The sequence below is a fragment of the Prinia subflava genome, chromosome 3 (assembly GCF_021018805.1).
Source record: "Prinia subflava isolate CZ2003 ecotype Zambia chromosome 3, Cam_Psub_1.2, whole genome shotgun sequence".
NCBI lineage: Eukaryota > Metazoa > Chordata > Aves > Passeriformes > Cisticolidae > Prinia > Prinia subflava.
Genome location: NC_086249.1, coordinates 77,504,526 through 77,531,353, shown reverse-complemented (window position 1 = coordinate 77,531,353; position 26,828 = coordinate 77,504,526). Strand labels below are relative to the sequence as shown.

Genomic DNA, 26,828 nt, shown 5'->3' with positions numbered 1-26,828 from the left:
AACCCTCGCACCTGCTGTAGACTTTTGGCATGTTAGGACTGCTTGGTAATTGCAAACTGTACCAGGTGCTGTAACATATGGCTTATTTCTCTGCATGGTGCAGTGCATACTTAACTCCTTTGTGGTAATACCACTGTTAAAAATCTGAAGTCTTAATTATATTTATGTAGATGTTCTTGAAACCATGTTTGTAATAGTTCCAAGCATGTCTCAAGTTTCTGACACATCTGACCGCTTTGCTGCCTCTTAGGTAAATAGTACTGGTCAGTATCCACAACTGTTACTCTGCTTCTACTCTGTATATACAAAATAAGAGCAATCATAAGCCACAGTGAAAGTGCAGAGGTATGGTTCTGCCAGACTTATTGAAAAAACTATAACGAAAAGAAGGTCCCAAAAGTCTTGCTTTGGGAGCATTCAAAATGTATGAGAGATGCAAGCAGCAGAGAAATTTCTTCGTTTGTCAGAACTGCAAATTGGCTGGAACTCCTGTGTAAGAAAGTGTTGCATTATTAAAATTTGGATGTGTAGCTTGTAGCAGCTTGCCTGAGTGTGAGTGCCATAGCTTTATCCTGATATATGGTCTTGTTCTGGACTCAGGCACTGATTGCAGAGGAAACGAGCAGCAAGCTTGCTGAGCAGGAGGAAGACCCCGAGAAGTTCCGAGAAGCCCTGGTGAAATTTGAATCCAGATTTAATTTTCCCGAAGCAGAGAAGCTGATCACCTATTATTCCTGTTGCTGTTGGAAAGGAAAAGTTCCTCGGCAAGGCTGGCTTTATTTAAGCATCAATCATCTCTGTTTTTATTCCTTCTTCCTGGGTAAAGAATGTAAGTGTAAATGCGTAAGAAAGCTTATGCTGGGGAGAGATATAAATGTAACCACATTTAAAAGCAAGAATACTCAGAGTTCTTATGAAAAGCCTAGTTCACCTCTCTAGTTCAGTTTCTGAGTTTTTAGTTGTTCAGGTGAAAAATCCTGTTTAATTTAGTTTTCACTTCAGCCTTTGTGTTTTAATGTGAATCCAGTAATAAAAATGACACTGCAAGAGCACACAGACATAGTTGCTATGTGGTTTTTCTTTTTGGCATAGTGAAGCAACCTTAAGATGTAGCAGACCTCCTCTAAGTTCTAAAATAAGGAGTTTTAGTGCTGAAAATGATGGGTCCTTCCCACAGGCAGGGAGGCAGTGTCACCATGCTGCTGCAGGGTGGTGGGGCCAGGGATGCCTGAGTGAAGCTGCCTGTCTGAGGACAGCCCAGGGAGCATAAAAGGAATGTGCCCTGGAGAACCAGGTGAAAATTCAGAGCTTGGAAGGAAAAACAACAGTGGTTTAGGGATTTGTTTGTGTTTCTGAATAGCCGTGCAGTAAGGTCACAAGAAGCGTGTCCTGGGGCTTTGTGGACTTTCAGATGGTTCAGCAAGTTCTAAGGATTTGGTTGTGGTGTTCCTCTACAGAGAAAGAATTGTGTGAATGAAAAGCCTGTCAGAATAGATACTAGAAGATAAAAATGAAAGTAACAGATGTAAGATGATAAAAATGAATGTAGCCATTTCAATTCTATAGCATTTCTCTGTTAGTAAAATTGTGCATGAGTCTCTAGCCTTTTAAGGCCTGTTTATCCTGCTGGAACTTAAACAAAGTTAGCAATAGAAACTTATATTGCTGTAAATATAGCAATGTTTGTCAGTTATGTAAATTAGGAAAACTTTGCCACATTCCATCTGGATTTAATATTGAGATATAGCTGTAGGTTTAAAAATGAAATTTATATTAAGAAAGATAGTAACTTGTAATTTCTAAAACTGAAAAAATACAAAGACATGCTTAGAGCTGGAGATCCCTTCTTCCCTTATATCATTTCAAGCCAGTTATTTTGTCATATCAACAAAAGGTGGAAGAGTTATGTGGAAGAGTTATATTTGAAATTCAGCTAAGTTTCTTATTCACCATAAAAACAAAAATTGAGTTTTTCTGGGAAGAGTAGAATGGAATTTCTTGATATATACTAGATATGTGAGTTCTTGTTTAATCTCCTTGTTCTCTGGTTAATATTAAATAATATCCTTTATCAATCATTTCTTATTATTATCATTGCAGGTTTTCTCATTAAATCTGAGATAGGCAGTGTCAAAGCACACAAAGCAAAAATGATATTTATTAATGATAGATAACAGTGGGAGGAGGAGGGAGAGCGAAAAACCCTTTATATGGTTCCAAAATTTTTGTTTATGCAACACCACAGATTATTAAATGATAATGAAAATACAATATCATGCTGTATTGTTTAAGAAGAGATTTCTTCTCATATCTTTCATAATATTCATTATGAAAATCAACCAAAAAACCAAACCCAACAAACAATTACATGTCTGCAACTTTTTATTTTGACCATGGAAAATACACTGTTCATTCACCAGTGTAGTCAGTTGTGTTGTTTTTGTGTTCTCATATATTTGCATGGAAATGTGAGAAAACCCCTGAATTTTCTTTTGATTAAACAAACCTCCCTAGCTCAGTGGGAAGCAGCATATATGCTGAAACAATTCCTACTTCCTTGATTGTGATAAAGCAGATTACCTCTGTTTCTAGGCTAGTGTTTTGTCATATTTCTGAAATATTTGTGTTACAGGGAATCATCCAGATTTAATACAGTTCTGGTTGTTAGAATTTGAGAAGCTGACTGATTACATGCAGAACAAGCGATTAGTTGGTTTTGTTTTTTTCAGGTAGCAATCACAAATGAAATTTGGTTAAATCTGGTCTTGGAACTATGCTAAAAAATCATATTTATTGCATTCTTCAGTACTACACAGAGAAAAACCCCAGTATATGAATTGCAACAAAAATAGTTCTCAATTGCGTTTTACCTCTATAAAAATCCCTCCAAAACGTAGATTGAAATCTCTTTATAGGCGAAGTGTTAAGTCTGCTCCTTCTGGCAAGTCTTTTCCCTTTTTCTTGTTTCATTTTGTGTTGAAGTGACCTGGAATGCAATATTAGAACCTGTTTTCAACTTCTCATAAATTTACTTTATGGCTTATGTGAATATAAACTCCATGGAAAGTTTTTTCAAGGACAAGTCCCCTTTTATCTAAGTCTCCAAGTATTTGTAGGATTTCAGAGGCTTAGATCATCAGATATCTTGAAAGGGTGTGCCAAGATTTCTTCACATTTTTAATTAAATATGTGTTTTTCTGAAACTTTGAACACTTTGTACCTTTTATCAGTGGCTTGAGTCCCATACAGGCTGTTGTGCTTTTTCTGTAACTAATACTGTAGAGCCTGTGTGGCTCTGACCTGCCTGAACAGCAGTGCTGTTGCCACGGCATTATTTAATCTTTATTCCCTTGGCTGGGCTGGTACAAATGATTTTATGACCATTTGCAACAGTCTGTACATGTTGGTGCAGCTGTGCTTTATTTAAGTAAGAAAAAATGTAATCTGCAAATAATTGTGACAGCTGTGGTTCATGTAGTACAGAAAACTTGCTGAGGGTAGCTCCTTAGGTAATTAATGATCTTGGATAAGTGTTGGATATAGATGACAATGTTTGTTATTACTGCCTTTTTATTGCTTTATTGGCATCAGGAGACCAGCTAGGGATGTTAGGGGGTGTAGTCTTGATGTTATTGGCACAGAAAAGTCTGGGAAGCTTCCAACAGTTGTTAAGAAGAAATTGAATCTATTTTAAAAAGTCCTTTCCAGTCTGATTTCTACCTAGAGATTCATGTGAGAGGCAAGTAACATCCTGCAGTAGTTATCTAAAGTAAGCTGATTCTGTTTGCCACTTGTATTTGTATGATTCAACAGCTTTAAGTATAAAGAACAGTGTCATACACTTCTTGTTCTCTATAAACAAGTCTGACTATAGTTAATGTTTAGGGCAAGATGTGCCTGTGCATCTTTACAGTAAAAAGTAACCAAAACGAGAAGACCCCAATGCCTAGGCAGCTTTTTTATTGTCTTGTTTATAGTAGTAATTACACCTTATAGCAGTCTCCAAAAAAAGCCTTTCTTTTGGATGGGAGCTAGCTTTATTTTAAAAGCTAAAGTAACTGTGCATGCAATTGATTTTCCACCTGACTACAGTTTTGTTTCTAGGAGATTACAAAGCCTTTCCCTCTTATGTTCGTATTCTGGAGATGAACAGTTCCTTCTGGTGGTAAGGAAGCAGGCTGCAGAAATGACTTGTAAAGGAGTTAGGGGCACAGTGTGTGACAGATGTTCTGCAAAGGCACCATGCCCCAGTCTAGCATTTCTTGTGAAGATAGTTAAAATTTTGAGATTTTTCAGAGATTCTGAAAAAGACATGTCTTTTGGAGTGGGTGAGATTGAATGAAGAATCATAACAGACATTTCATGTCTGTTCAAGCATGTGCTTGGTCCTGCCTGTTAAAATTTCTCTCTCTCCTCTTTGGTTTTCATTTCATTCTGAATTTGATTGTTTCCCAAATCTGAAAGATTTAAGCAAAGTTTCCAACCCACTTTTCTCTTGGATTGCAGTGAAACTTATCATTCCTTGGGTTGAAGTCCAGAAACTGGAAAGAACCTCCAATGTCTTCATGACGGACACGGTCCGTGTCACCACGGCAAACAAAGAGCGCGACTTCTCCACGTTCCTCAACATCACCGAGGCTTTCAGAATCATGGAGCAGCTGGCAGATGTGACGCTCCGCAGGCTGCTGGATAACGAAATCTTTGAGCTGGATCCAGGCCTGCAGGACCCTACTCAGATTACCAAGAGGTAAAAAGCTAAACTGTTCTATGAGCAGAGGCTCGATAGTGGCCTTCATGGTTTGGTGTGTTAGTTGGGGAAGATTTCAAAGCTTTGTTTGATTGGATGCAAAAGAGACTTCAAAATGTGGTGTATCCAAAATGGGCATTGTAACTGGTATGCAAGATACGTTTTTCGACTTTATATTCTTCCCTTAAACAAGACAAAGTTTCAAAAGTACTGTTCCCATAGAAGGGAAGATTGCAGCAAGGGATATTTTCCCTGAAGGTTTAGCATTATTTTGCTTAAAATTTTGGTAATGTGTAGGCTTTCCTATTGCCTTCAGTTCTCTGGAATTACTGCTTTTGATCATATATGAAACATGGAATTCCCACTGGTGTGATTGCCATAGCCAGGTTAGCAAGCAGTTACAGGACTTAAAAAATACACAATTGTGGTATTGCTGTTGTCAGCTCTACCCCTTGCATCTCTGCATTCCTCTCCCACTACAGAAATGCATGTGGCTCTCAGGGGAAGATTGATGGCTATTTCTCTGCTGGTAGCACAACACACAACTCTGTTTTATTTGCTGCTTCGAGAAAAGGGGAGGGAAGCTGCCCTGAGGAATTTTAGGTGGGCAGGATGGAATAGCCCAAACCGGAATTTGCCTGGGGCATCAAGGTTAAGGTGGTGATTTAAAATACTTCTTTTCTGAATGGGATGTGAGTGGAGCAGTTATCTCCTCTTGAATCACGCCCTTTCCTGCTCTTCCTTCCTCTCCCTCTGCCAGGGGCATGAAGGGAATCACCCAGGTGTTGCTTCCTCACTAAAACATAAGGAATGCATGGTATCATTTCCCAAAAAAGAGAGACCAGGAGCCCTTTTATTATTTCTGAGAGACATTTTTACAGTGGTGGTGGACCTATACCTCAGCTAAACACTTCTGCAAAGTTTCATAATGGAGTTTAGAACAATAAAATGGACTTCCTCTGCAATTTCATGTGTACATACAGTAAGGAAAATCACTGACACCAGGATTTTGTCTGTGATGTTATTGAGGTAACAGTGGTGAGCAACCATAAACATCTTTGCAGGCTTTTTTTTTTAATAGCCAGGGTTCCTTGGAATACAAGAGCTACTCTTGTTTTTACACTGTGTATGTAACTTGGTTTTTTTAGCATTGTAGACTTTTGGCTCAAGAGATGTAGGGATATGTATTTTAGCCAATGTGGAATGTGGCTGTGATAGGCTGTATCTTAGCCTCTTTCCATGCTTTGCCATTTCACCCTCCTCCTGCCTTTGGGCTGAGAAGTTAGATGCAAGAAGAGAAATCCAGAGGAGATGTAACAAAAACCTGGGGGGAGATATTTTCAGCATCTACCAATTTTTGTCATTGTCACTTCTCAAAATAGTCTTTGAATCAGGGGTACTAACTGAATGGAAAGAAAATAAAATTACAGTTGTAAAGGAAAGTATAAGCTTAGTAATATACTATAAAAAGGGGCTCTCAGGGAATCAACTTGTAAGTACCTTGTGGCATTTTTGAAAAGTAGCATGTCTATTAGCAGTCAATCAAGAGAAACTATCCCACACACTCATTCGAACAGGTTGTCTCTCTCCTTTCCTCCAACTAAAGAAGAAAAAAGAAAGCTAAAGGAACACAGGGAGAAGGAAGGACAAAAATATATTTACTGGAGATTTCCTGGTCAAGATGTTCTCTAACCTGTGCTGTGACTTGGAAGGCAGAAAGGGAAACATGGAAGATACCAAAATCCCATTTCCTCTGTATGAATTAGGTAGTGGTTGGATAAGTAGATGTTTCTCGTGCCCTTTGTCCCACTTAGCAACCACTTTGATGTAAGGTGATTAAGCAAGACTACAGTTTGAATAGTGGATAAACTGGTTTTTAGTGTTAACACATTTTGGGGGGGGATGTTGTATTTTTTTTGGTGTATGAAGTTTTGGTTGCTGCTTTTTTTCTTTAAGCCATTGTAGTACTATGAGAACAATTACATTCCTCTCAACATGTTCCCTCTAATAATTGTCATTGTTAATTCTTGTACATGATTTGGAAGCAAATAATAATGTATGAAAATGAAAGAAGACACAGACATCATTGGAACTATTCCAGCTCTGACAAATTAATGAAGTTGCTGTAGATGGCTTTCATTTGTTAGGTTTTCTTTTGCGAGAGGCTTGTTTCTATATCTTTATTTTTTAAAAAATACATTTTTAGTGCTATCATGATCTGAATATTCTACAGTCTGAAAACCATAAAGCTTTGCTATTCCTGAGGCCCTTGGGGTCATCTTGCTGAGCAGTGGAGGGATGGGACTCAGAGAGGCTGTGGGATTAAGTCCACAGCCTGTGACACAAATTATATCATGGCCAGAGTCAAACAAGTCAGTATGCAAATTTCTGTGCTGTTTAGTGAAATGATAAGGCACAGAACAATGGATTATGATGGGATTAATGGCAATTGAGGTAATTGCCATAAAAAACAAAGTAAAGCTGATGTGTTGGGTACCCACAAATGCCATTTCTTGCAGACATATGTATGTGCCATACAATTCTACTGGAACATGTATGGTAACTATTTTTTTCTTTTTTAAAAGAAGGCTGCAACAGTCTCTGGTATAGGTTTCTTGTACTTTTAATTTCCATCTCTTCCATGATGCAAAGATATTTGTTGCATTTCTCAAATGTAATGAGAAATTCTCCAGAGCAGAACCCACAATTTAAAAGCTTTAGTGCTGGTGTCAGTAAGGTTTCAGTAAGGTGTGATATGTTTTCCCAGGCTCTAACCACATCAGTTTCTTTTTTTCATGTTTAACTGTGAATTACCAATGAGAACAACTTTGCTTCATGTGAAGGCAAAGAAGGTTGTTAATGCTGATCTAAGCTCAATGGAAACTGTTTGAAGTATCCTGAGTAGTTTCACATTTTTGTCACTTCAATCTGCATTTATTCCTTCAGAGTGTGAACCTGAGAATGCTTTAAACCTTGAGCAACAAGGAGAATGTGACTAGAAAGAGCCTTCTTTTATTGCATCTCTGTAGGAACAGGTAGGGTTTGGGCTATCTCTTTGTGATTGCCTAATGTGTTTTTAAGGATTTGCAGTTACTGGCATATAAGGATCCATACCAGTACTTCACTGTTCTGTCACTTAGAAGTCTGAAGTCTAACTTGAATCTTCCGCCCTTTTTGAGTCTGTCATTTCTTGTTCTACCCAGTACTATCAAAGAGATCAGAAGTGCTCACTGCCTTTAGAGCAACCATTTGTGTATTTGGAGGTTGATGTGCATCTTCTTTTTTTCTCTTGAAGCTGCACTGCTCTACTTCCACCAGGGTTTTCTTATCAGTGTGGATTTGAGCCATTCTGGTCACTCTTCTCTGGGCATTCATCACTGATGCCAAGTGGGGGCAGGTGCATGGTGGTGAGATATGAGTTGCTCCAGAAACCTTGCTAGGTCTGGGACTGCCATGCTGCATCTTGGTGGCCATGCACTTCTGCAGCCCAGCCAGTGTTCCTCTTCCTCCTGTGAGCACAAGGCTGTTGGCTCATGTTCAGCTTGTGATCCTGTGTAACCCCAAGGGATGGCTCCTGGTGGAGTTCATCTCCATGTTGGATTTGTGAAGCTTATGATGTACATCTGAAAATATTTGTAATGCCTTTTTTCCCACACCATTCCTTAGATTTATGAATATAAATCTGAACCTCATCCCATTGTTACATTCATTAGCCTCTACCAGCCTTGCACCAAGTGCAAGTCTAGTAACAAGCTCTTGATCTGTCATACAGGTTGGTGGTTAAGACATTGAACAGAAGCTAATCTAGGACAGATTCCCAAGGGGGTTCTCTTGATACAACCTTCTAATTTATTAGGTAGCCCTGATAGTTTATATTTTGAGGTATTCTTTTGCAACTGTTTTGGTACAACAGTTTGTCACTTCTAGTTTTATTAGTTCCATGAGAGGATATATCAAGACTTTAATAAATTTTGGCTAAACATTCATTGCAACTCCTTCATCTCCAAGTCTAGTGTTCCTGCTCTGTAAGGGAATGATGTTCAGTTTACATGTGTCCTGACAAGTCCATGTTGGCTCTTATCAGATAACATCTCCTGGCTTGCTTATAAGAAGCCTTTCTTCCCACATCAATTTATCAGTTCTTCTAATAAACAAGACATATATTGTTGAATGTGTTATTTCCAAAGCATCTGACTTTCTGGAGTCTCAATAGCAAGCAGAATCTAGTAATCTGTCTCTTAAAGGAAGAGGTCAACAAGTCTGTTTAGATAGGCAACAAGTGACTCAGCAGAGCTAAATCTTGCCAAGTTGGCTTTGGCTGTATTTAAACCACAGAAAAACATTCGACAGTGAGGACAGCATTTTAAGCGTCCTGATGCTTTTAGGCATTTTATTAGCCTTGTGTGTGTTATTTCCTTTAATTTAAAACTCTTGGAAGGTAACATGAGGGTCATGCACAAGGAGTTATTGCAGTTCAGGCTTGCCGTTCACTTTGAAGTGCTGGAGTTGGAGGCAGTCCATGATCCCAGCAAGTTGGGAGATGCACTCAGAAAGAACTGCTGAGTTTTTTGAAAAGTAGGGAACAGTTGCATCTTGTTGCCTTTTATTCTTGATGCCTGTGTAAATACTCAATACACATTATTTTTACATAATAACTTTCCTTTTTTCTGTTGAGTACCACTCAGTATGCAGCATTTGCTTAAAAACCAAACCAACTTGGAAATTGTTAAGCAAGAGTAGAAATTTTCAAACAGGTAGGGGTGCAAGTAGAAAGATTGCATTTCTGTTTGGTGTTGGAGGTCGTGTGAAACTCTAAATGGAAGCTGTGGGACTTGGTGACATGGGCCATCTTTGTTGTATCATATTTAAACAATTGCCTGTCTTTTTTTAGGAGCTAAATTTGTTTGTGATTTTTTTAGAGGTTTTTTTTTAATCAACTCTAGTTTTGTTTGGCTGTGTTTATGAAGGGAAGCCTTTAAGCCCTAGAATTTACTTTCTTAACAGGAAATATATTTATGGTGTTCAACTTTGGAATAAAACCTGTTTGAGCCCACAGCAGTAGGTGCTGACAGCATTTCATCCCTCTGCTACCATTTTTCATTCTGGGATCCCTCTCCAAGCAGACTGGCCCATTTCAGCACTTATTTCTGGGGCAGCCCTGGCCATGGTGTGGTCTCTGTGGTGTGCCTGTGTGAGCCTGTGTGCGAGTCATGAGGGGACAGGCAGTTCCAGGGATGTTGAGGTTGGCAGCCTTCCATGGATACAGGGTGCGTAGGGGTGGATAGAGTGATGGTGAATTTACTTTCAGATGTGATTGTCTTCTTCAGCTTAAAATCCTGTGATTGGTTGTCTGAAAGGCCCTGCACATGGAGCCCACAGCCCCAAGAAATGCAGCAAAATCCTGAAAACTCAGAAGCTTCAGGTTTTGGAGCATAGGAAACAGTCAGCTCCTAAATAACAGACATGTGTGCCTCAGTAGAGGTCCCACTCTTCTGTATAAAGCCTCTGTTCACGTAAAAGTCGAGAAATCTTCACAACCGAGTAGATGCAGGGAGGCTCTTACCTTTCAGCACAATAGCAGGAGAGCACAGCTCTACTAGACCTGACTGCAGATGCTATCAGCAGCATTCATCTGTGCTGTGCAGAAATGGAAAATATTTTAGTGGTGAGTTAACTAGGAGGCATATCCTGATCCAGCTTTGTCACAATAGCAGATCCCTGCAGGCACTTATCAGAGTTGCTCTCGCTGTGGAATTTTAGTTCAGGAGCAACCTTTTTGTCTTTCTTCACAAAGAGGGTTTCCCTTTGTTCTCTGTGAAAAAACAGGAGACTATTTGTCTGCTTTCTTTGGATAATATTAAGGAAGATAATGCTTGAGAAGGAAACAGAAGCTGAACGCTGGATTGAGTGCATTCTGTCTTTTCTGTTGCTTGCAGATACAGATCCTTCCTTCTCAGGTCTCAGTTTGTTCTGGATTGTCTTCCTCCTTGTTTCACATGGCTATGTCTTTTTCTATGGATGAAACTAAAAAACCCCCTAAACCCAAACAAACAATTGATTTTCTTATTGGAGCAGCAGCTTCATTTGTCTTAACTTACATTTTAACAGCGGGGCTAGGGTAGAGAGAAAGTGTTTGCAGAAGAGCAGGGTGAAGGAAGGAGTGAAGAGGGATTTGCAGCACCAAGGTACCACTCCCTGTTATGCTTCAGCCCACGCTTTAAATTCTTTCAGTGGCACAAAATCAAGCTTTTTTTTCCCCTATTTTTCTTTTTTTTTCCTTTTCCCTAAGGTGAATCATGCTAGGAAAAAATTACTTGTAGTAAAGAAAATTATAGAATTTAAGCCCTAATGTTTCTGGAGCTGCTGGTGGTGAGCTAATAGTCATTTGGCTGTTTATAATGTAATTGCATAGTTCTCTAAATTACTGCAGGCTTCCTCATTAACAAAGGAGAAGAAAAATAAGTTCCCAAAGCCAAGTCTGTATAACCATGGCTCAGTAATGAAAGTTTCATTTATTTAAACTTTTCTCTCCACATAAATGTGGATGGGTGGCTGGAAGAAGGCCAAGTTCAAACTGCGTGTGGCTGGTGCTGTTATTCCCAACTGAGTCTGTAGGTGACCTGAAACAGTTTTGTGTTTTGAAACTGTTCTGAGGGCTCTCTGAGACTGATATGAGCAAGTTAAGGATTCCACCACGTAAACGCCACTATCTTTAACACTTCTATTACTGACCACTTTGGAAGTACTCATTGAACAAATGTATTATTTTTGGGTGCAGTCCCTGGGGTGATGTTGGTAATGCTACTGTGAAGGGAAACAAGGAACATCAAATTAGTCTCCCTTGCTCAATATGTTCATCAGATGAAAGATTTAGTTATCTCCTGGGCACTGAAATTTGTAACCCTTCATGTCTGTAAAGTCATACAGGAGTCATAGAAAATGCATGGTTAAAAATAATTAAAAAAACCCCAAACCAGCAAAACAGCTGATTCAAATTTGTGTCCTTTCCTTTCCTAGTTACTGCATTAGTTGCTTTTGACCTTATTGTTAAACAAGCAGCTATCAATAATGTTTTTCTTTTAACTTATATAGGAGTTGCTTATATAGTGCCCTGTTCACAGAGGCACTGAAGATTGCTGTGCACAGTGTTTTTATTCTGTATTCCTTGCTCTTGCTGAGGCCAACAAGAAAAGTTAACCTCACACTCCATGTCCTGGCTTTCATGATCTTGTGATTTGTTCTTGCTGCTTTTTCTTAAGGGATCTTGAAGCCAGAGCACAGAACGAATTCTTTCGGGCCTTCTTCAGATTGCCCAGGAGGGAGAAGCTGCACGAAGTTGTGGAGTGTTCTCTCTGGACGCCGTTCAGCCGCTGTCACACGGCGGGGAGGATGTATACTTCAGACACTTATATCTGCTTTGCCAGCAAAGAAAATGGTTGCTGCACTGTTATCATCCCACTTAGAGAGGTAGAGCTTGTTGTTTGTTTCATTTTGGGTCTTTATCTGCCTTTTTCTGCCCTAAGCCTGCGCTGCCACTTGACTTATCTACAACGTATTGTTTGATGAAAAAGAAGAGGATGTTTGTGTGTATCAGGATTGTTTCACAGTTTGTTCTGGGACTCATTAGGGCCTGAGCTCCTAAAAATATGGGTGATTCAAAACTGTTCTCCAAGTAAAGTATGGACTGCAGCAGGACAGAACACTGCAATAATAGAGTCTGCTTGGCCCAAGACTTGGGCAGGGCTCCCCTCCCAGCTCCACAAACATGTACATCCAGCTTGATGTTGATGGAGACTGGCTTCGACCCATTTCGGCAATGCAAAAGCATCCTTGCCCTCTATGGAGGGAGAGCTCAACATTTGTGTTGATCCCTCCCTCCACAGAAAACCTTTAACAAACCTGTGGATACTTTGGCAAACTGTAGGGCAGAGAGAAGGAAATGTTATGGATGCAGTGATGGGCTGACAAATTCCCATGAAATCAAGAGACGAGTTTAAATGGGGGGAGAGCACAAGGGAAGGTGGTGGGAGTAGAACAGGAGAAGGAAGCTGTCAGCTAACATCTGTCTGATCTGCTGTGAATACAAGGCTGTTATGATCTCTTAATTAAAGCTTTCCTTTCATCCTTGACTAATAATAGAATAACATCCAAATCATATCGTAACTGTAGCAACTTACCTTCCACTGTTGCTGAAACAGAAAACAATATGAGAACAGTTGTTGTATACTTAATCAAAATTAACAAAACAACTGTTTTCCCCCATCTTCAAAGATGGGAAAGTAAATTTCTTCCTCCACCCCCAGAATTTGATCAAGTTCGTCCTTTATTTATAAATAATCTTTTTAATCATACACCCCATTCTTATCTTTTCCCTCAGTATACTGTTTAGAAGTGGGATGCAAAGTAATTCAGGGAAAAAAAAGGCATCTGGGAATCTTTTCAGCATCCGCTTTCAGCTTCTAGAGAGACCATGAATTTCAGGCAGTAGGATGTGTTTGAACAAGGAAAGCCAATATGAATAACCACATTTAAAGCATGCATAGGAAATGCTGTGTTTTGGTACATGTAGAATATTTGAATATGTCATTGTGTATGTGGTGCCTGATGTGTTTTCTGTAATGTTTATGGAAAAGGTGATCAGTATAGAGAAGATGGAGGACACCAGCCTTCTCCCTAATCCCATCATTGTTAGCATAAGGAGTAAGACAGCCTTCCAGTTCATTGAGCTGAAGGACCGTGATACTTTGGTGGAGAACCTGCTCCAGAGATTAAAAGAGGTGAACTCTGGCAACCCACTGCACCGCAAAAACTTGCAAAATAACAATCAGGTAATGAAATTTAATTTTATTATTAATTCAATATGTTTATCCATTATTCCACTGTCCTACCTTCTTTGGGAGGCCCCCAACTTAATATTGAGACAATGCTTATCTGATGCCACCTTTAAAGACCTGGCTGGTGGGACAGAGGACACTCACAGCATAGCTGTGATTGACATGCTGGGGAGAGCAGGGACTGTGGTGGGCAGCTGGGCTGCCCTTCACAGAGACCTCAACAGTCTGGAAGAATGGGCTGATGGAGACCTCACAAAGTTCAACAAAAGCAAATGTCAAATTTTGCAAAATAACCCCCTGTGACAGGAGAGGCTGGGGACTGGCTGGTTGGAGGACAGCTGTGTGGAAAAGGTGGAGGCGTCATGAACAAGTCCAGCCTGTAAGTCAGCAGCTCTTAAAATGAATAGGGTCAACCCTGTATCAGGTTGTACCAGCAGGATTGTAACCAGCAGGTCATGGAATGTTACTGTTCCCTTTTATTCAGCACTTATGAGGCTGATCGAGAGTACTGTGTCCAGTTTGACTCTCCTCTTGAAAATTACACTTGAAAAGCATTGATAATTTGATGTAAGTCCAGTGGGAGGCTATAAGATGGTCAGGGGCTGGAACACATGCTTTATAAGGAGAGGTGGAGGGAGCAGGGCTTCCTCAGCCAGTCTTCTGCCAAATAGTGGGGAGCTGGAAGATAAAGACAAATTCTTCTTTGATATGCCAGTTGAAAGACAAGCAGCCACAGCTCCAATATTTAGCAAGGAGAAATCCAAATAGATAAAAAGAGAGATTTTCCCTCGTGGTTAGGTAGAACTGGACCAGGCTGCCCAGAGCAGCAGTGCACTCTGCTTTCTTGGAGCTACTCAACTTGACTGGGCACAGACCCCAGCAACCGGGGCTGAGGGCTCCTGCTTTGAGCAGGGGATTGAAAACGATAGTCCTCTCCAACCTAAACTGTTCTGTGATTTTGTCTTTCAAATCATAACAGTAGAAGACTGGTAGCTTGTCACCAAGGACAAGCTTAGAATTGGCTAACAACTTTTGTTTTAAAGTAATAACCCTTTTCCTGACACACAAATTAATGCCAATTTATACAAAGTCTTGAGTAAGGCCTTCCCTCCTGAAAGGTGTTAAAGGTTTTGATGTAAAAGGCAAAGGGTAACCCAGCTCTGTGTCTTGAGGACAGTTGAGGATGTAGTTCTTAGTGTTTTCAGTCATTACAACTTTGATTCTGCCTTGCAGAACAGCCTTGCCTTTGGATCCATGTGCACACTGGGGGATGATGAGCCTGCATGTCTGGGAACAGAGGCTTCACAAGGGAAAGAGAGAAGTGAGTGTGAAAAGGAGAACAATTACTTGCTCAATGCGGAAGCACTGAGGTCAGACTTTCATCAGTCAGGAATGTCAGGCCTTGATTTTGGAAAGGTATGTAACATTTGGGGGAAGCTGTAGGAGTTTTAGGTTTTGTTTTTGAAAAAGCTGGGGTTACATTCAGACAGAAGCATTTTTAGTAAAATGCACTCTGTATTGGTTGGAGAAGTTAGATATGAGATAACAGCTTCTCTATGTGCTTGGATATTTTTCTTCTCCCTTCCTCCATTTCATTCTGGTGAATATTTATAATTTTTATCCCTGTGTGGTGAATTAGATATGCAAAGTGGGGAAAGTCAAAGTCCCTAGAGCAGGTTTCCCATTTCCATTGGTAATGGAATACCTTGTGGAATTTCTAGTATGTGAAAAGCTTTTATTTACCGGTTCTCACATGCACATGATGGGTTTCTTTTTTAATATATCTTCTTGTTCCCAGTCTAGGGAGCAAATCAAAGAGAGCCTGTGGGATGACCATTTTGTAGAGTATGGCAGAAGCGTGTGTATGTTTCGCACAGAGAAAATCAGAAAACTTGTTGCTATGGGAATTCCCGAATCCTTAAGAGGCAAACTCTGGCTCCTTTTCTCAGGTGGGCATGCTTAGAAATGTTGGCTGTAGGCATCATCTGATTCTGGACATGGCAAAACATTTAGGCAAGAAATATGTCAAAGGCCATTGAATGTCCTTTACATGGAACCTATGATACTACTTAAGGAAAAGACATGAACTGAACTGCACTAATATATGCAAGGAAGTACCCAGTTAGATCTGTAAAGGGTTTATCTCAGGATGATATCATATGATGTACAGAAGAATCAAAATAACATCTTTGTAAGCTGTGTAATTTAAAATTAGTATCATGTTTTCATAAAACAATGTTCATCTTCAAGCAGCAATTAGATTGTAGCGTAAATACTGAGTTAGCCCTAGACAAATCAGATTATTGCAAAATAAGGACAATCTCAAAGTTGGCAGACCTGCTCCTGCTTCTTGTTGAATGTTGGCAGGGCTTACAGAAACTGGAGATGGAAAAAACAACTAATTTCATTGACAGATAAGGCAGAGCCCGAATGTGCCTACATTATGATCTCAAGTTTAGTCCTTAATCCAATACATGGCATATTCAGACATATGGAAGGACGTGAACAGTGCTGAGTACATTTCTCCCAGTAATATGTGTGGGTGCTGAGACATTTGGAAGGGGTTACCCAGAGAAGCTGTGGATGCCTCATCCCTGGAAATGTTCAAGGCCAGGCTGGATGAGATTTTGAGCAACCTGATCTTGTGAAAGGTGTCCCTGCCCACAGCAAGGATGTTGGAATGAGATGATCTTTAACCAGTACTTTCAACCCAAACCAATACTTTCTGCTGGAGACATCGTTTGCTCAGTCAAGGTGTTTTGAATGATGTTGTGTCATGCAAACTTTGCTAATACCTAGTTTTCAAGACATGTATTCTGCTGGGACTTTGTTTTTTAGGTCTGGATATTCCCAGACCTTGGGAAAAACCATCTTGCTTATACCCTTTTGAGCAGTAATTCCCACAACATGTAGGTTTAGCATCGTCCTTATCCACCCCCATCATCCTGTGTCTCCCTTCCCGCTGCCTTCAGACGCCGAGACGGATCTGGCCTCGCATCCTGGCTATTACGTGCATTTGGTGGAGGCCTCCATGGGCAAGTGCAGCATGGCAGCAGAGGAGATCGAGCGCGACCTGCACCGCTCGCTGCCCGAGCACCCGGCCTTCCAGAGCGAGACGGGGATAGCGGCCCTGCGGAGGGTGCTCACCGCCTACGCCCACAGGAACCCCAGAATAGGATACTGCCAGGTGGGGAATGCCCAGAGGGACAACGCTCCCTGCTTCTTCTTCCCCTTCCTCCCACTCTCTCATTGTTCTCTTGAGAGTGCTTTTAATGGTGCTCTTGATAAATAACACCCTTTTAGTTGGGAAAGTACATAATTTTAGATATTAAATGTCATTTTTCCTTGGAAAACAAGTACATAGACTCACCGAAAGGCTCTGTCCTACCAACGATATTCCTTCAGCATTTTGCAAACTGCATTTATAGTTACAGGAGGGGAAAAAATGGTTTCTGATGCTTCTGTTTGTTACTTCTGAAAGTGCATTTCTTGGACAATACTTGGAAGCAGTGCAGGCCTGCACAGATCAGATTTATGTAGTGCACTGTAGCAGAGGCTTAATGAACCTTTCTTCCACTTTCTTCCAAAACTGATGATAAGTGATGAAAGTACCTTGTCTAGCTGGCCAGCTCCTGATTTCTGACTGACATCTGAGTGGTCCTGATACTGGAAGAGGGAGCAGTGAAAGCAGCCCCAAAACCTCTTGCAGTATCAGTTACCTGCTTTGTATCTCGGCAACTTCAGTACTGTGCTTTTCTCCATTGTTTGCTATTGCTCTTACGAAAAGCAGTATACATAAGCTTGGAAAACTTGCTATGCCTATGAGTTGCAATTATGTATTTGCTGTCTGTTCTCTCTTTTTCTTGCTGTTTTTTTCTCTTAGTTCTTTACATCCTGTTAGGCTACTTTTCTGTCTATAAAAATAGTCACAGTTGAGCTCTTGTCAGTAGGACTTGCTGTCACTAACAAATCCCATTTTCTTCTTTGCCCTTGTAAGTCTATGAATATTTTGACCTCCGTGTTGCTGCTGTATGCCAAAGAGGAAGAGGCCTTTTGGCTGCTGGTTGCTGTGTGCGAGCGGATGCTGCCGGATTACTTCAACCACCGAGTGATAGGTGAGCTCGTGTTCGCTGTCTTGCAGGCTGGGAAGGGGCAGCTGTGTGGCACAGGGGTGAGGAAAATGCTCAGGGTCAGCTGGGGTCCACACCCCACGGATGAGGTGCTCCATCTGCTTGTGTGGTGTGCAAGGACAGCAGCAGTGGCTGCTCAGATTCCAGCCAGGGCTGGTTTTGGTCTGAGGGGTTTGAACTGCAAGATCTGTAAATGTATCCTCAACTTTACAGTTTGTTTTTTTCTTTCCTGTTGGTCAGAAGGTAGTGACACTTCTGCCTGTTACATAAATAGAAGAGCTTGCGGTCTTCTCTAGGAGTGTGCAGTGTTAGAGATTCAAGCTGTTTAAGGTGAACCTAGGAAAGATCTGTTTTATGATCTGAACTGTCTGAATTGCCTGGCTGCTGGAGCAATGCAGGCTTGCATCTACACTAGCCCTTTGTAATGAGGGCTGATACAAGTCCCTCTGCCACACACACTGTGTGCTGTGTCTCCTGTATAGTGCCATTATTTGTAAGATTGTTGTGCAGACTGCCTAATTCACAGAAAGAGAGGGGCTGAGCAGTATTTTTTCTTTGCAGTCACTTCCTTCCCTTACAGAAATGTTTGATAGCTTTTCCCTTTTTAATGCTAACCTTAGTCCATAGCTGCAGCATCTGCTGTTACACCCTTGCTATGGCAAAGGGAGGGACCAGGGTCATGTCTGGGAGCTAGAGATGATCTGGGCACTCTTGTGCTGGCCTGTGGAGTGAAAGGAGACATCTGAGAAGATTTCCAGTCTTTTCCTTGAAGGATGGGCTTGTCGTACCTCCCTCCAGACACTGTGTCACTGCTCAGTTTTTGTCTTGTCACTGAACTGGCAAGAAGTTAAGTTAAAGCTGAGTTATTCCACTGTTTAGTTGGATGCTTAGCATGTTTTGTGGTGCTTTGAATGCCACTGGTATTTTCTGCTAGTGGACTGGGCATTGTAACTGTCCCACTTGTCAGAATTTTTTTCTTGTCTTCAAACATAACTTTAAACTGCTATTTCGATAACTGACTTCCATGTTTGTCTGTATCCATCCTTGATTAAAGGAAAAATACAGCTTTATCGGTACTCAAGCATTTCTAGATATCAACAGTGTGCCTTGGATTACTCATAACTTTAATGCTTGCTGGGTTATTGCCCTTAAGTAGCTTTCTCTGCCCAGCTGAATGAGTTGTCTCACCTGGCCAGCCATATCCCTGCCTTGAGTTGTTCTTAATTCGTGCTTTGTATCTTGCCTGTCACTTGCCATGGATACAGTCTACATTGTTTAAGTGCTGAAAGTTTTGGTTGTCCCATCTCTCTGTTTTCTGGCCCTCTTTACCCTAAGGAAAGAGTACGGTGTCTCTCTACTGCCATGGTTCACCACAGTGTGAAGAGCCAGGAGTTCAGCTTGGAAGTTGCCCTGCTCTCCCTGACTGAGTAGCACTGGTGCAGTTTTGCAGCGTGGTTGCTTCACATAGCACTTATTTCTGCAGCTCTGCTTTACCCTAGACTTTAGTGTGCCCAAATCGGTGCTACTCATCTTCTCCACCCTGCCCCTCCTCTGGTTCCTGTTGCTTCAGTTAATGTTCTTGGCTCTGCATTTCAGTCGACCTTCTTTTTTGATTTGCAACCAGCTCTTGTCTAAACTTTGTGTTGTTTCTTCCTGCCTAACACTTCCAAGACCCAACTTTTCCTCTCTGTGTGCCCTGCCAATGCTGCTGTCCAAATTTTGATCTCTCAATACCTTTGGCGATCTCTGACCTTGCTACCCGTCACTGTGCTTTTCCTCTTCAGTGTCAGCCAGTAATCTCTACAGTCCAAACAGCTACCAAATTAATGACCTTGGTTATAATAGGCTTTCTTAGCTTCCTTTTGTCTTAGACCTGTTCTTTATGATTTTCAAAATCTTCTATTTATTTGTGTGTGTATTTAGTTAGCTGGAATTTTTGCTTTCAAAACTTAGGCAATTCAGTCCTACTCAGCCTTTTTACTTTCATCTTCCTCCTTCAGCCTTGCCAGCTCTGACCCCTTTCAGAAATTTTTTCATTATTTCACTACTTGCAAATGGGAAAAGCCTGCAGGCAAGGCTCCTCCTTAAGGAATTCCCTCTGTCCTTCTTCTCTCTGCAATGCATAGAGGAAATTATTGGCAGATAGGTGCAAGATAGAAACAAGTTGTATATGGGTCAAGGGTAATGGCAAGGGTCAGGCATATCCTATTGTCAATTACCATGACTTTTCTATCCCCTGCATAAACCAGCTGGGCATCTTACCCCACTTTACCTTTAGAGTGTCATCAACTTGACACTGTAATTCTTGAAACACTGAAAACCGTATTTCATTTTTCTGGTTTGCCTTTTCAGTCCTGAAGATGTAATTTTATCTTGCATCTAAGGCCATCATTTTTCAAAAGGATGCCCTGGTGTTTTCCTACCTCATTATGGTCTCATGCTGTAATACAGATTCATTTGCTCAGATTTCATGTTTTCTGGGAGCCTAATGAAAAAATGGACAGAAAAGTCCATTTTAATATATCTGCTTGACTTTCATCTACAGTGGCAACACTTATTATAAGAAGATCTGGGCAGTGTTGCATGTTCCTTTTAAAGCTCTGGATTTGCCAGTGCTGTCTCTGATCTGGAATGATCTAGTTATTATATATGTCTTGCCTGTCTGTCTCTGGCTTCCTTCAAATACCTCTAAATCCAGTTCTGTTTTTTGGGTCTGTGTTAACTATGGCTATTAAATTGTTTGTATTAAGCTTATTAAAAAACCCAAACAAAAATTGCCCTCTGTTGAGTAACTGTTTTTCAGACTCTATTGAGTCTGTTTTTCTCCTTTTCTTCAATCTTATGGGAGGCTTTTTCTTTAAAGCATCATGCTTGATGGGTTTCTCAAAAGCTTTTTGGATGTCCATGGGCTTTTATTTTTGATTTGTGGTGCTGTAATGCTTGTTCAGTCATCAGCAGAAGCTGTTTGTGGCTTGATGTGAAAGGTTCTAAGACAGAGAATGTCATAGCTGTTTTCTTCCCTGTGCTTCCCTGTGATTTGGATGCAAAGCTAAAAGATGCTGTCTCTCTGCCACAAATGGTCCAGGTATATTCTGCTTTTGAACAACAGAAGTTTTGAGTGCTAGGGATATATATGTGTGTCAGCAATTAAAATTGTGTCCTAATTTTAGCAAAATATGGTCTGTAAGAAAGAAATGAAATAACTTGAAAAGAAAGACAAAAAATTAAAAAGCTAACTGCATTTTGTATTCAGGAATATTTTTAACTTGCAGTATCTTTGGTCAAAGCCCTGAGGTGACAGATTTGGTTTGTACACACAGTCCACTTCATTGTGAAGAAACAATATTGATTCTGTAACAGCTGCTGACAAAGCAGAACTCAGCTGTGGCTAATCAGAGCCCAGATCTGCTCCTTTTGGAAAGACTGGTTGGGACAGTTAGGAAATGTTTTATCTGGGCACTGCAAAAATCCTTTGTTCTTTATGTGTAGATATGTATGCTTGTAAGTATATATTTGTATCTATGCATGTACTTTCATGTAAATCTTGTTCTTCCTGCTTGGTGTGTGTAGCCATATCTGGATTTCCATCCTATATTTTCTCAACTAGAGCAAAACCTTTGCTGCCCACTTGCTTGACCACATACATGGGAGAGCAGTGTGTACAGTCTTATTTTTACTGCATACATCCCAAGTGGAGCAATAAACTGCTTTAAGATTGCTTTTGCTAGCACTTAATTATGTGCTCTTGTAGCCAAGACCAACAGCTGCTGCTATTGCTATTTCATTGCACCCTAAAGGCACTTAGGAGAATTAACACACTTCTTGCTGAAAAAGACACAAGGGTTGGGCTGAGAATCACAGCAGGAGGACAAAGGCATTTTCCATGTAGATGTGTGTGTATCTGCTAGTTTAAAATTTAAGAAAGTCTTGCAGTTAATAGTTGACAGCAGTGATTAGCTAAAAAAAAAAAAAAAAATTCTTTCTATGTCCCTCTTGGCTAACACTGTTCCTTTATGACTTGTAGGTGCTCAGGTAGACCAGTCAGTGTTTGAAGAGCTTATAAAAGAGCAACTTCCAGAGCTGGCTGAACATATGAAGGATCTGACTGCCTTAGCTTCCATCTCTCTTTCCTGGTTCCTTACCCTTTTCCTCAGCATCATGCCCCTGGAAAGTGCTGTGAATGTTGTGGACTGCTTCTTCTATGATGGCATCAAAGCCATTTTCCAGCTGGGCTTGGCCATACTGGAAGCCAACGCTGTGGATCTATGTAACAGCAAGGATGATGGGCAGGCCCTGATGATCCTGAGCAGGTATGGCCACACAGGAGTGCTCCTTCCATCACAGGCTGTTCTGCCCTAAAACAAAGGCAGTGCTCAGTGGACACCAGGGCCCCTCTGTGTCACCCTGCTGCTGCTGCTGTCGCAGTGTCTGCCTTAAACAATGGCTTTGTACCTCGGACGAGATGTCCTGTGAAATTTCCTGGCACTGCCGAGACATGCATCGCCTGCGTCAGTGTGCAATATTTACTGCTGCCCTTCGTGCCTGCTCTAGACTGACGGGCTTCCTGCTCCAGACTTCAAGGAGACAGAAGTTTTCTTCCTTGGGCAGCATTTAGTCTTTTGGCTGGCTTGCTGTTCTGCAGATGAGTAACCACAAAGGCATTTTTAAAAAGTCTAGCTTGCCCAAAACTCAATTTATTTCTGTCTGAGCCATAAGACTTGTTTGCTTATTTGAATTGAGAAGAGCACAGTGCAATGTGATCTGTGTTCTTATATATTTCCTCCCTTCAGGTTTTTAGAGCATGTCAAAAATGAGGAAAGCCCTCTGCCACCTATTGGTAATCACCATGCATTCTTCAGTGATGACGAGGAATCTTCTCCAGTGACTGAGATAGCAAACCTGATTCATGACTCCTATGAGGTAAAACAATTCTTGGTATTTACTAGCCAGTTAGGTTAGAATTTTAAAGAAGAAGGTTAAATTCAGTTTGGATGCTTTGAAAGTTAATACACATGTTCACAGATTCCTTGACTAGAGCGCTCTCATGCACAAGACTAGGTGTAGTATGAGTACCTAGATTAATTAAAGACTGGGCATGCTTTTTCTTTAAGGTTTCACTGCACTTTAAAAGCAGTATTTCCAATTAATATGAGTATCATAAAATACAACACAAGTAATAAACTTCTGCTCCTCTCTCACAGAAATTTGGAGACCACTCTGTGGAACAGATCGAGCACATGCGCTACAAACACCGGATCCGTGTCCTGCAGAGCCACGAAGATACAACCAAGCAGAATGTGGTGAGCAGGGGATTATTTTGACTGAGGTAGCTCAGCATTGCCTCTGGAGACACATGGGTTTAGTTTTTAAAAAGGTGCCACCAGGTCTTGAAAAATCATCACTGACTCTGCAAAGAGCTCTTTCCTGGGATGCTGATGGTTTTTCTTTGGCAGCCATGTGCATTATTATAGTTTAGGGTGGCTTTAAAGTTCTGAACAACTGCAGGAGTGTCCAGCCCAGCACCTTATCTGTGACTGTGCTGGACAGTGTGAGTCCTCTGCTTCAGAGCAGGATGCTGTTTCTACTGACACTGTGAAGACACTGACACTGACTGTGGCCAGCGCTCGGCAGACGCCTGGGGAAGAGCGTGAGGAGAGACAGCACCATGCGATGCATCCCCGGCCTCTGTGACCTGTGACCTGGAGCTTAGGGACTTCCCAGCTTTGTTTCTAATAGCCCTTGAGGGATTTCTCTTTTCATGGATCTGTCCAAATGGTGAACCTAAAAAGGGGGAAACAGCACAAAGATTTTTCCATAGTGGTTTTCAGCTGTTCTACCTAAGTACACCTTGTGAGTCTGTCCATGTCGGTGATGTCACTAACATAGTTTTCTTTCTTTTTTAGCTCCGAGTTGTCATCCCAGATGTTTCAATTCTTCCGGAAGATTTAGAGGAATTGTATGACTTGTTCAAGGTTAGTCTCCCTGAAAAGCAGGGGATGCACACCTCATTGAGGCTTCTTTGGGTGTAACTTCCAGCTGTTGCTTGGCAGTGCAGCACTGACCTCTCATCCTCTGCCTGGGCCATGCTCCCTGGGTGGGATCTTGCCATTTTGTCCTTTCTGTGGTTGCAGAGTTGTTAAAGAGGAATAGTAAAGTACTGATTCTTCAGAGAGCTGCTCCAGAGTTTCTTTTTGAATTTCTGCTTGGAAATGGTCCCTGACAAGTTAGGTTCTGTTAATTTTCACATGCAGAATAAATTAATATTATGTAGCTCTGCTCACTGGGAGTTTGGCAGTGCTTTTAAATCCTGTTCTCTAAATGGTCTTTAAAGGCAGACTCTCTTTTCCATGGGGGAAAAACCCCCAAACTCCAAACAACTTTGTGTCCTGCCATTTGTTCCAAATTTTCTAATATTTTTTTTGGCTTTGGGGTTTTTTTTTAAACTAAAAGCAGTTTCAGTTCTTTTCTGTCAAGCTGATGTTTGATAAAACTTACAATAAAGTTGGAGACAGGGACATCTAAGCTTATACAACTATACTTGATTTAGAGGTCCAAGCTGTAATTATTTCCCTTAAGGGACTACTTCTGCTGTGTATTGTTCATGGCCATAAATTCTGAGAATATGACTGTAGTATGATGTTAGTCTTACACAGCTTTGTCCCCAAGAGCAGCTGTATCCTGCCTCCATGAGTGGTTGTAAGATGATGCTGCTGGGGCTCATTCTTCAGTGCTTCCCTCCTGCTCCTCACTGCTGGTTTTTGATCCTTGACTAGCTCACACTCCCCTACTTTCATTTTCTGGTAGTGGGTCCTTTTTTATTTCTCTTGCTCTCCCAGGGACAGTTTGCTTTGTTGGGACTCTTTGTTTTGCCTGTCCCTAACAGAAGAAAAATGGAGAGGTCTGAGAGAATAAATGAGCAAGTCAAGCCTACGCTTACTCTGTATTTTTTTGTGACCCACAGTATCTCTGGCTGCTAAGGGACATCCTGGGTCAGATGTGGCTAAACAGAGTTTCAGTAGCCCACAATGAATTTTTTTCAAGACTCTGCCCAGTCTCCCTTCATATTTATTAATTATCCTTTGGAAATTGTGAGAGTGGCTGGCTGCTCTGATGGAAGATTTGCTTTTTCACACAGGAGTGGTCTCGGTATCACTATGACACCTTGCACAGAGCGAATTTGGAGCACGTTACAGCGTAGTTTGATGTGAATGCTTTTTCTGCTGCTCGTGCTCTCTGCTGCTGCGCCCCGCAACAACAACTCTCGTGTCTCCGATTTCTCCTAGAGGGAACACTTAATCAGGTGCTACTGGGAAAGCAGCAGCGCGGTGCCGGAGCGCCACGACCCCGGCCGGCCGTACGCCGAGCAGTACCGCATCGACGCCCAGCAGTTCGCCAGCCTCTACCGCCTGCTCTCGCCCTGGACCTGCGGGGAGCACACCGAGCTCCTGGCCCACAGGACCTTCCGCCTCCTGGACGAGAACAGGGACCACCTCATCGAGTTCAAGGGGCTCGCCAGCTGCTTGGGTATCGGCTCCCTGCGGGCAGCGCAGCGGGCAGAGCAGGGGTGGCACATGGGGAGGACTGGAGGGTTAAAATGCCACGTAACTGGCAGAGAGGATGGCTTCTAGGGCTTATAATTACCTGTATCAGTGACCTTTACTCTTTTTTTGTGTTTCAATCACATGAAGTCAATTTCATTTAAAAGATGGTCTAACAACATGATTGAATGTTGTATTATAATATTGATGTCTCAGACAGTAGTAATTTTGTTGAAAATCTTGCATGAGTTAAGAATTACACTCGGGCCTGCACAGAATGCTAGGAATCCTCTCTACCCAGTTATCGCTCTGAGCATAGTTCTGAAATCTCAGTGTACCTCTTTGAAATTGCTTCTTGAAGACTTAACCTTACACAGCTGACTGCTGCCAGCCTTCCATGTTGACAGTAAGCAGAACAAAAGAAATCTGGCCAGCAGTGACTGAGGGCTGTGCTAGGGCTGGTCTTGAGGCCACCAGCTGTCCTGACAGGTGAGACTGCCTATCCAAAATCTGGCTGAAGAGAAAGTGGCAAATCTCACCTGTTAGTCTGACCTCAAGTGGAAAAAACTGAAATTCAAAGCTTCAGTAAAAATAAGTGATTTTGTATTCTTTACACTTATGAGTTTTACAATTTTTTATGTGAACACTAAGGCACCCTGTATTCTCTTTTTATTTGATTCTTAGAGGGATACAACTTTAAATTAAAAGTTCTCCACAGTATTTGAGTGCATTTGAAAGTTTAGAATCTAATTTTTACTGGTCATTGAAAATATGAATTACATGTGAAATAGTTACCTCCTTTGGGCTTACTCTATAGAACAGCAGTAAGGGTGAAGGGCAGAAATATTAAGAAGATGATGTCCCCAACATTGTCTGTCTCTCCCCTTTCACATTTCTGTAAATCTGTGGCAGCAAGCAGCCTTTACTAGATTCCCTGCCATCCTCCTTGATATTTTTAAATTATGCTGAAGCTCCATAGGGTCTACTTCACAAGAACAAAGACCAGAACAGATGGCTGTCACCTGCTGTTCCTCACTGACAGGCACAACCTGAAGTTATACACTGGCTGTATGTTTATTGTCCATGTAAACAATTATCCTTTGTGCACAGAGAGATGCCTGATTTATTTTAAACTGTGGAAGTAAATGCTCTGGTTCACTTCCTTCTTGTTCTTTATTTTCCTTGCAGATGTTATGTATAATGGAGAAATGAATGAAAAGATAAAGTTACTATATAAGCTGCATATCCCACCAGGTAAGAAATCTGGAAGGAAATGAATACCTCAGTTTCCCCCCAAAAATCTCTTGCTTTTGGGAAAGGCTTAATTCAGAACCCCATCTTGCTTCCTTCCAACTGGGAGCATACAGGATGTGCATTTATAGTTACACTCACTGCATTTTACAAATTACTCCATTAATTACAAATGGAACCTTTTTGGATGAGATGTATGGATGAGAATGTCAAAGCTCACACACCTGTTGCATTCAGAGATCTTTTGCAGCCAATTATATGGTTACTTCCAGACAAAATACCAACTGAATTATGTTTTTGAATGGTTTGTACTCCACGTACAGCAGAG

General features: G+C 41.3%; 1 protein-coding gene across 2 annotated transcripts in view; it reads left to right on the top strand.

The window, feature by feature from the left end:
• Nucleotides 1–26,828, top strand: part of TBC1D8 (TBC1 domain family member 8) — a 47,870-nt gene that overhangs the window by 18,207 nt on the left and 2,835 nt on the right. For both annotated transcript variants that reach the window (XM_063392596.1, XM_063392595.1), the window contains exons 4-17: nucleotides 601–829; nucleotides 4,507–4,747; nucleotides 12,007–12,214; nucleotides 13,381–13,575; nucleotides 14,815–14,997; nucleotides 15,380–15,530; nucleotides 16,554–16,768; nucleotides 17,579–17,696; nucleotides 21,736–22,021; nucleotides 22,502–22,631; nucleotides 22,913–23,011; nucleotides 23,615–23,683; nucleotides 24,995–25,235; nucleotides 26,438–26,503. In XM_063392596.1, coding sequence (XP_063248666.1) covers nucleotides 601–829; nucleotides 4,507–4,747; nucleotides 12,007–12,214; nucleotides 13,381–13,575; nucleotides 14,815–14,997; nucleotides 15,380–15,530; nucleotides 16,554–16,768; nucleotides 17,579–17,696; nucleotides 21,736–22,021; nucleotides 22,502–22,631; nucleotides 22,913–23,011; nucleotides 23,615–23,683; nucleotides 24,995–25,235; nucleotides 26,438–26,503 — 2,431 coding nt within the window. The remainder of the gene's footprint in view (nucleotides 1–600; nucleotides 830–4,506; nucleotides 4,748–12,006; nucleotides 12,215–13,380; nucleotides 13,576–14,814; nucleotides 14,998–15,379; nucleotides 15,531–16,553; nucleotides 16,769–17,578; nucleotides 17,697–21,735; nucleotides 22,022–22,501; nucleotides 22,632–22,912; nucleotides 23,012–23,614; nucleotides 23,684–24,994; nucleotides 25,236–26,437; nucleotides 26,504–26,828) is intronic.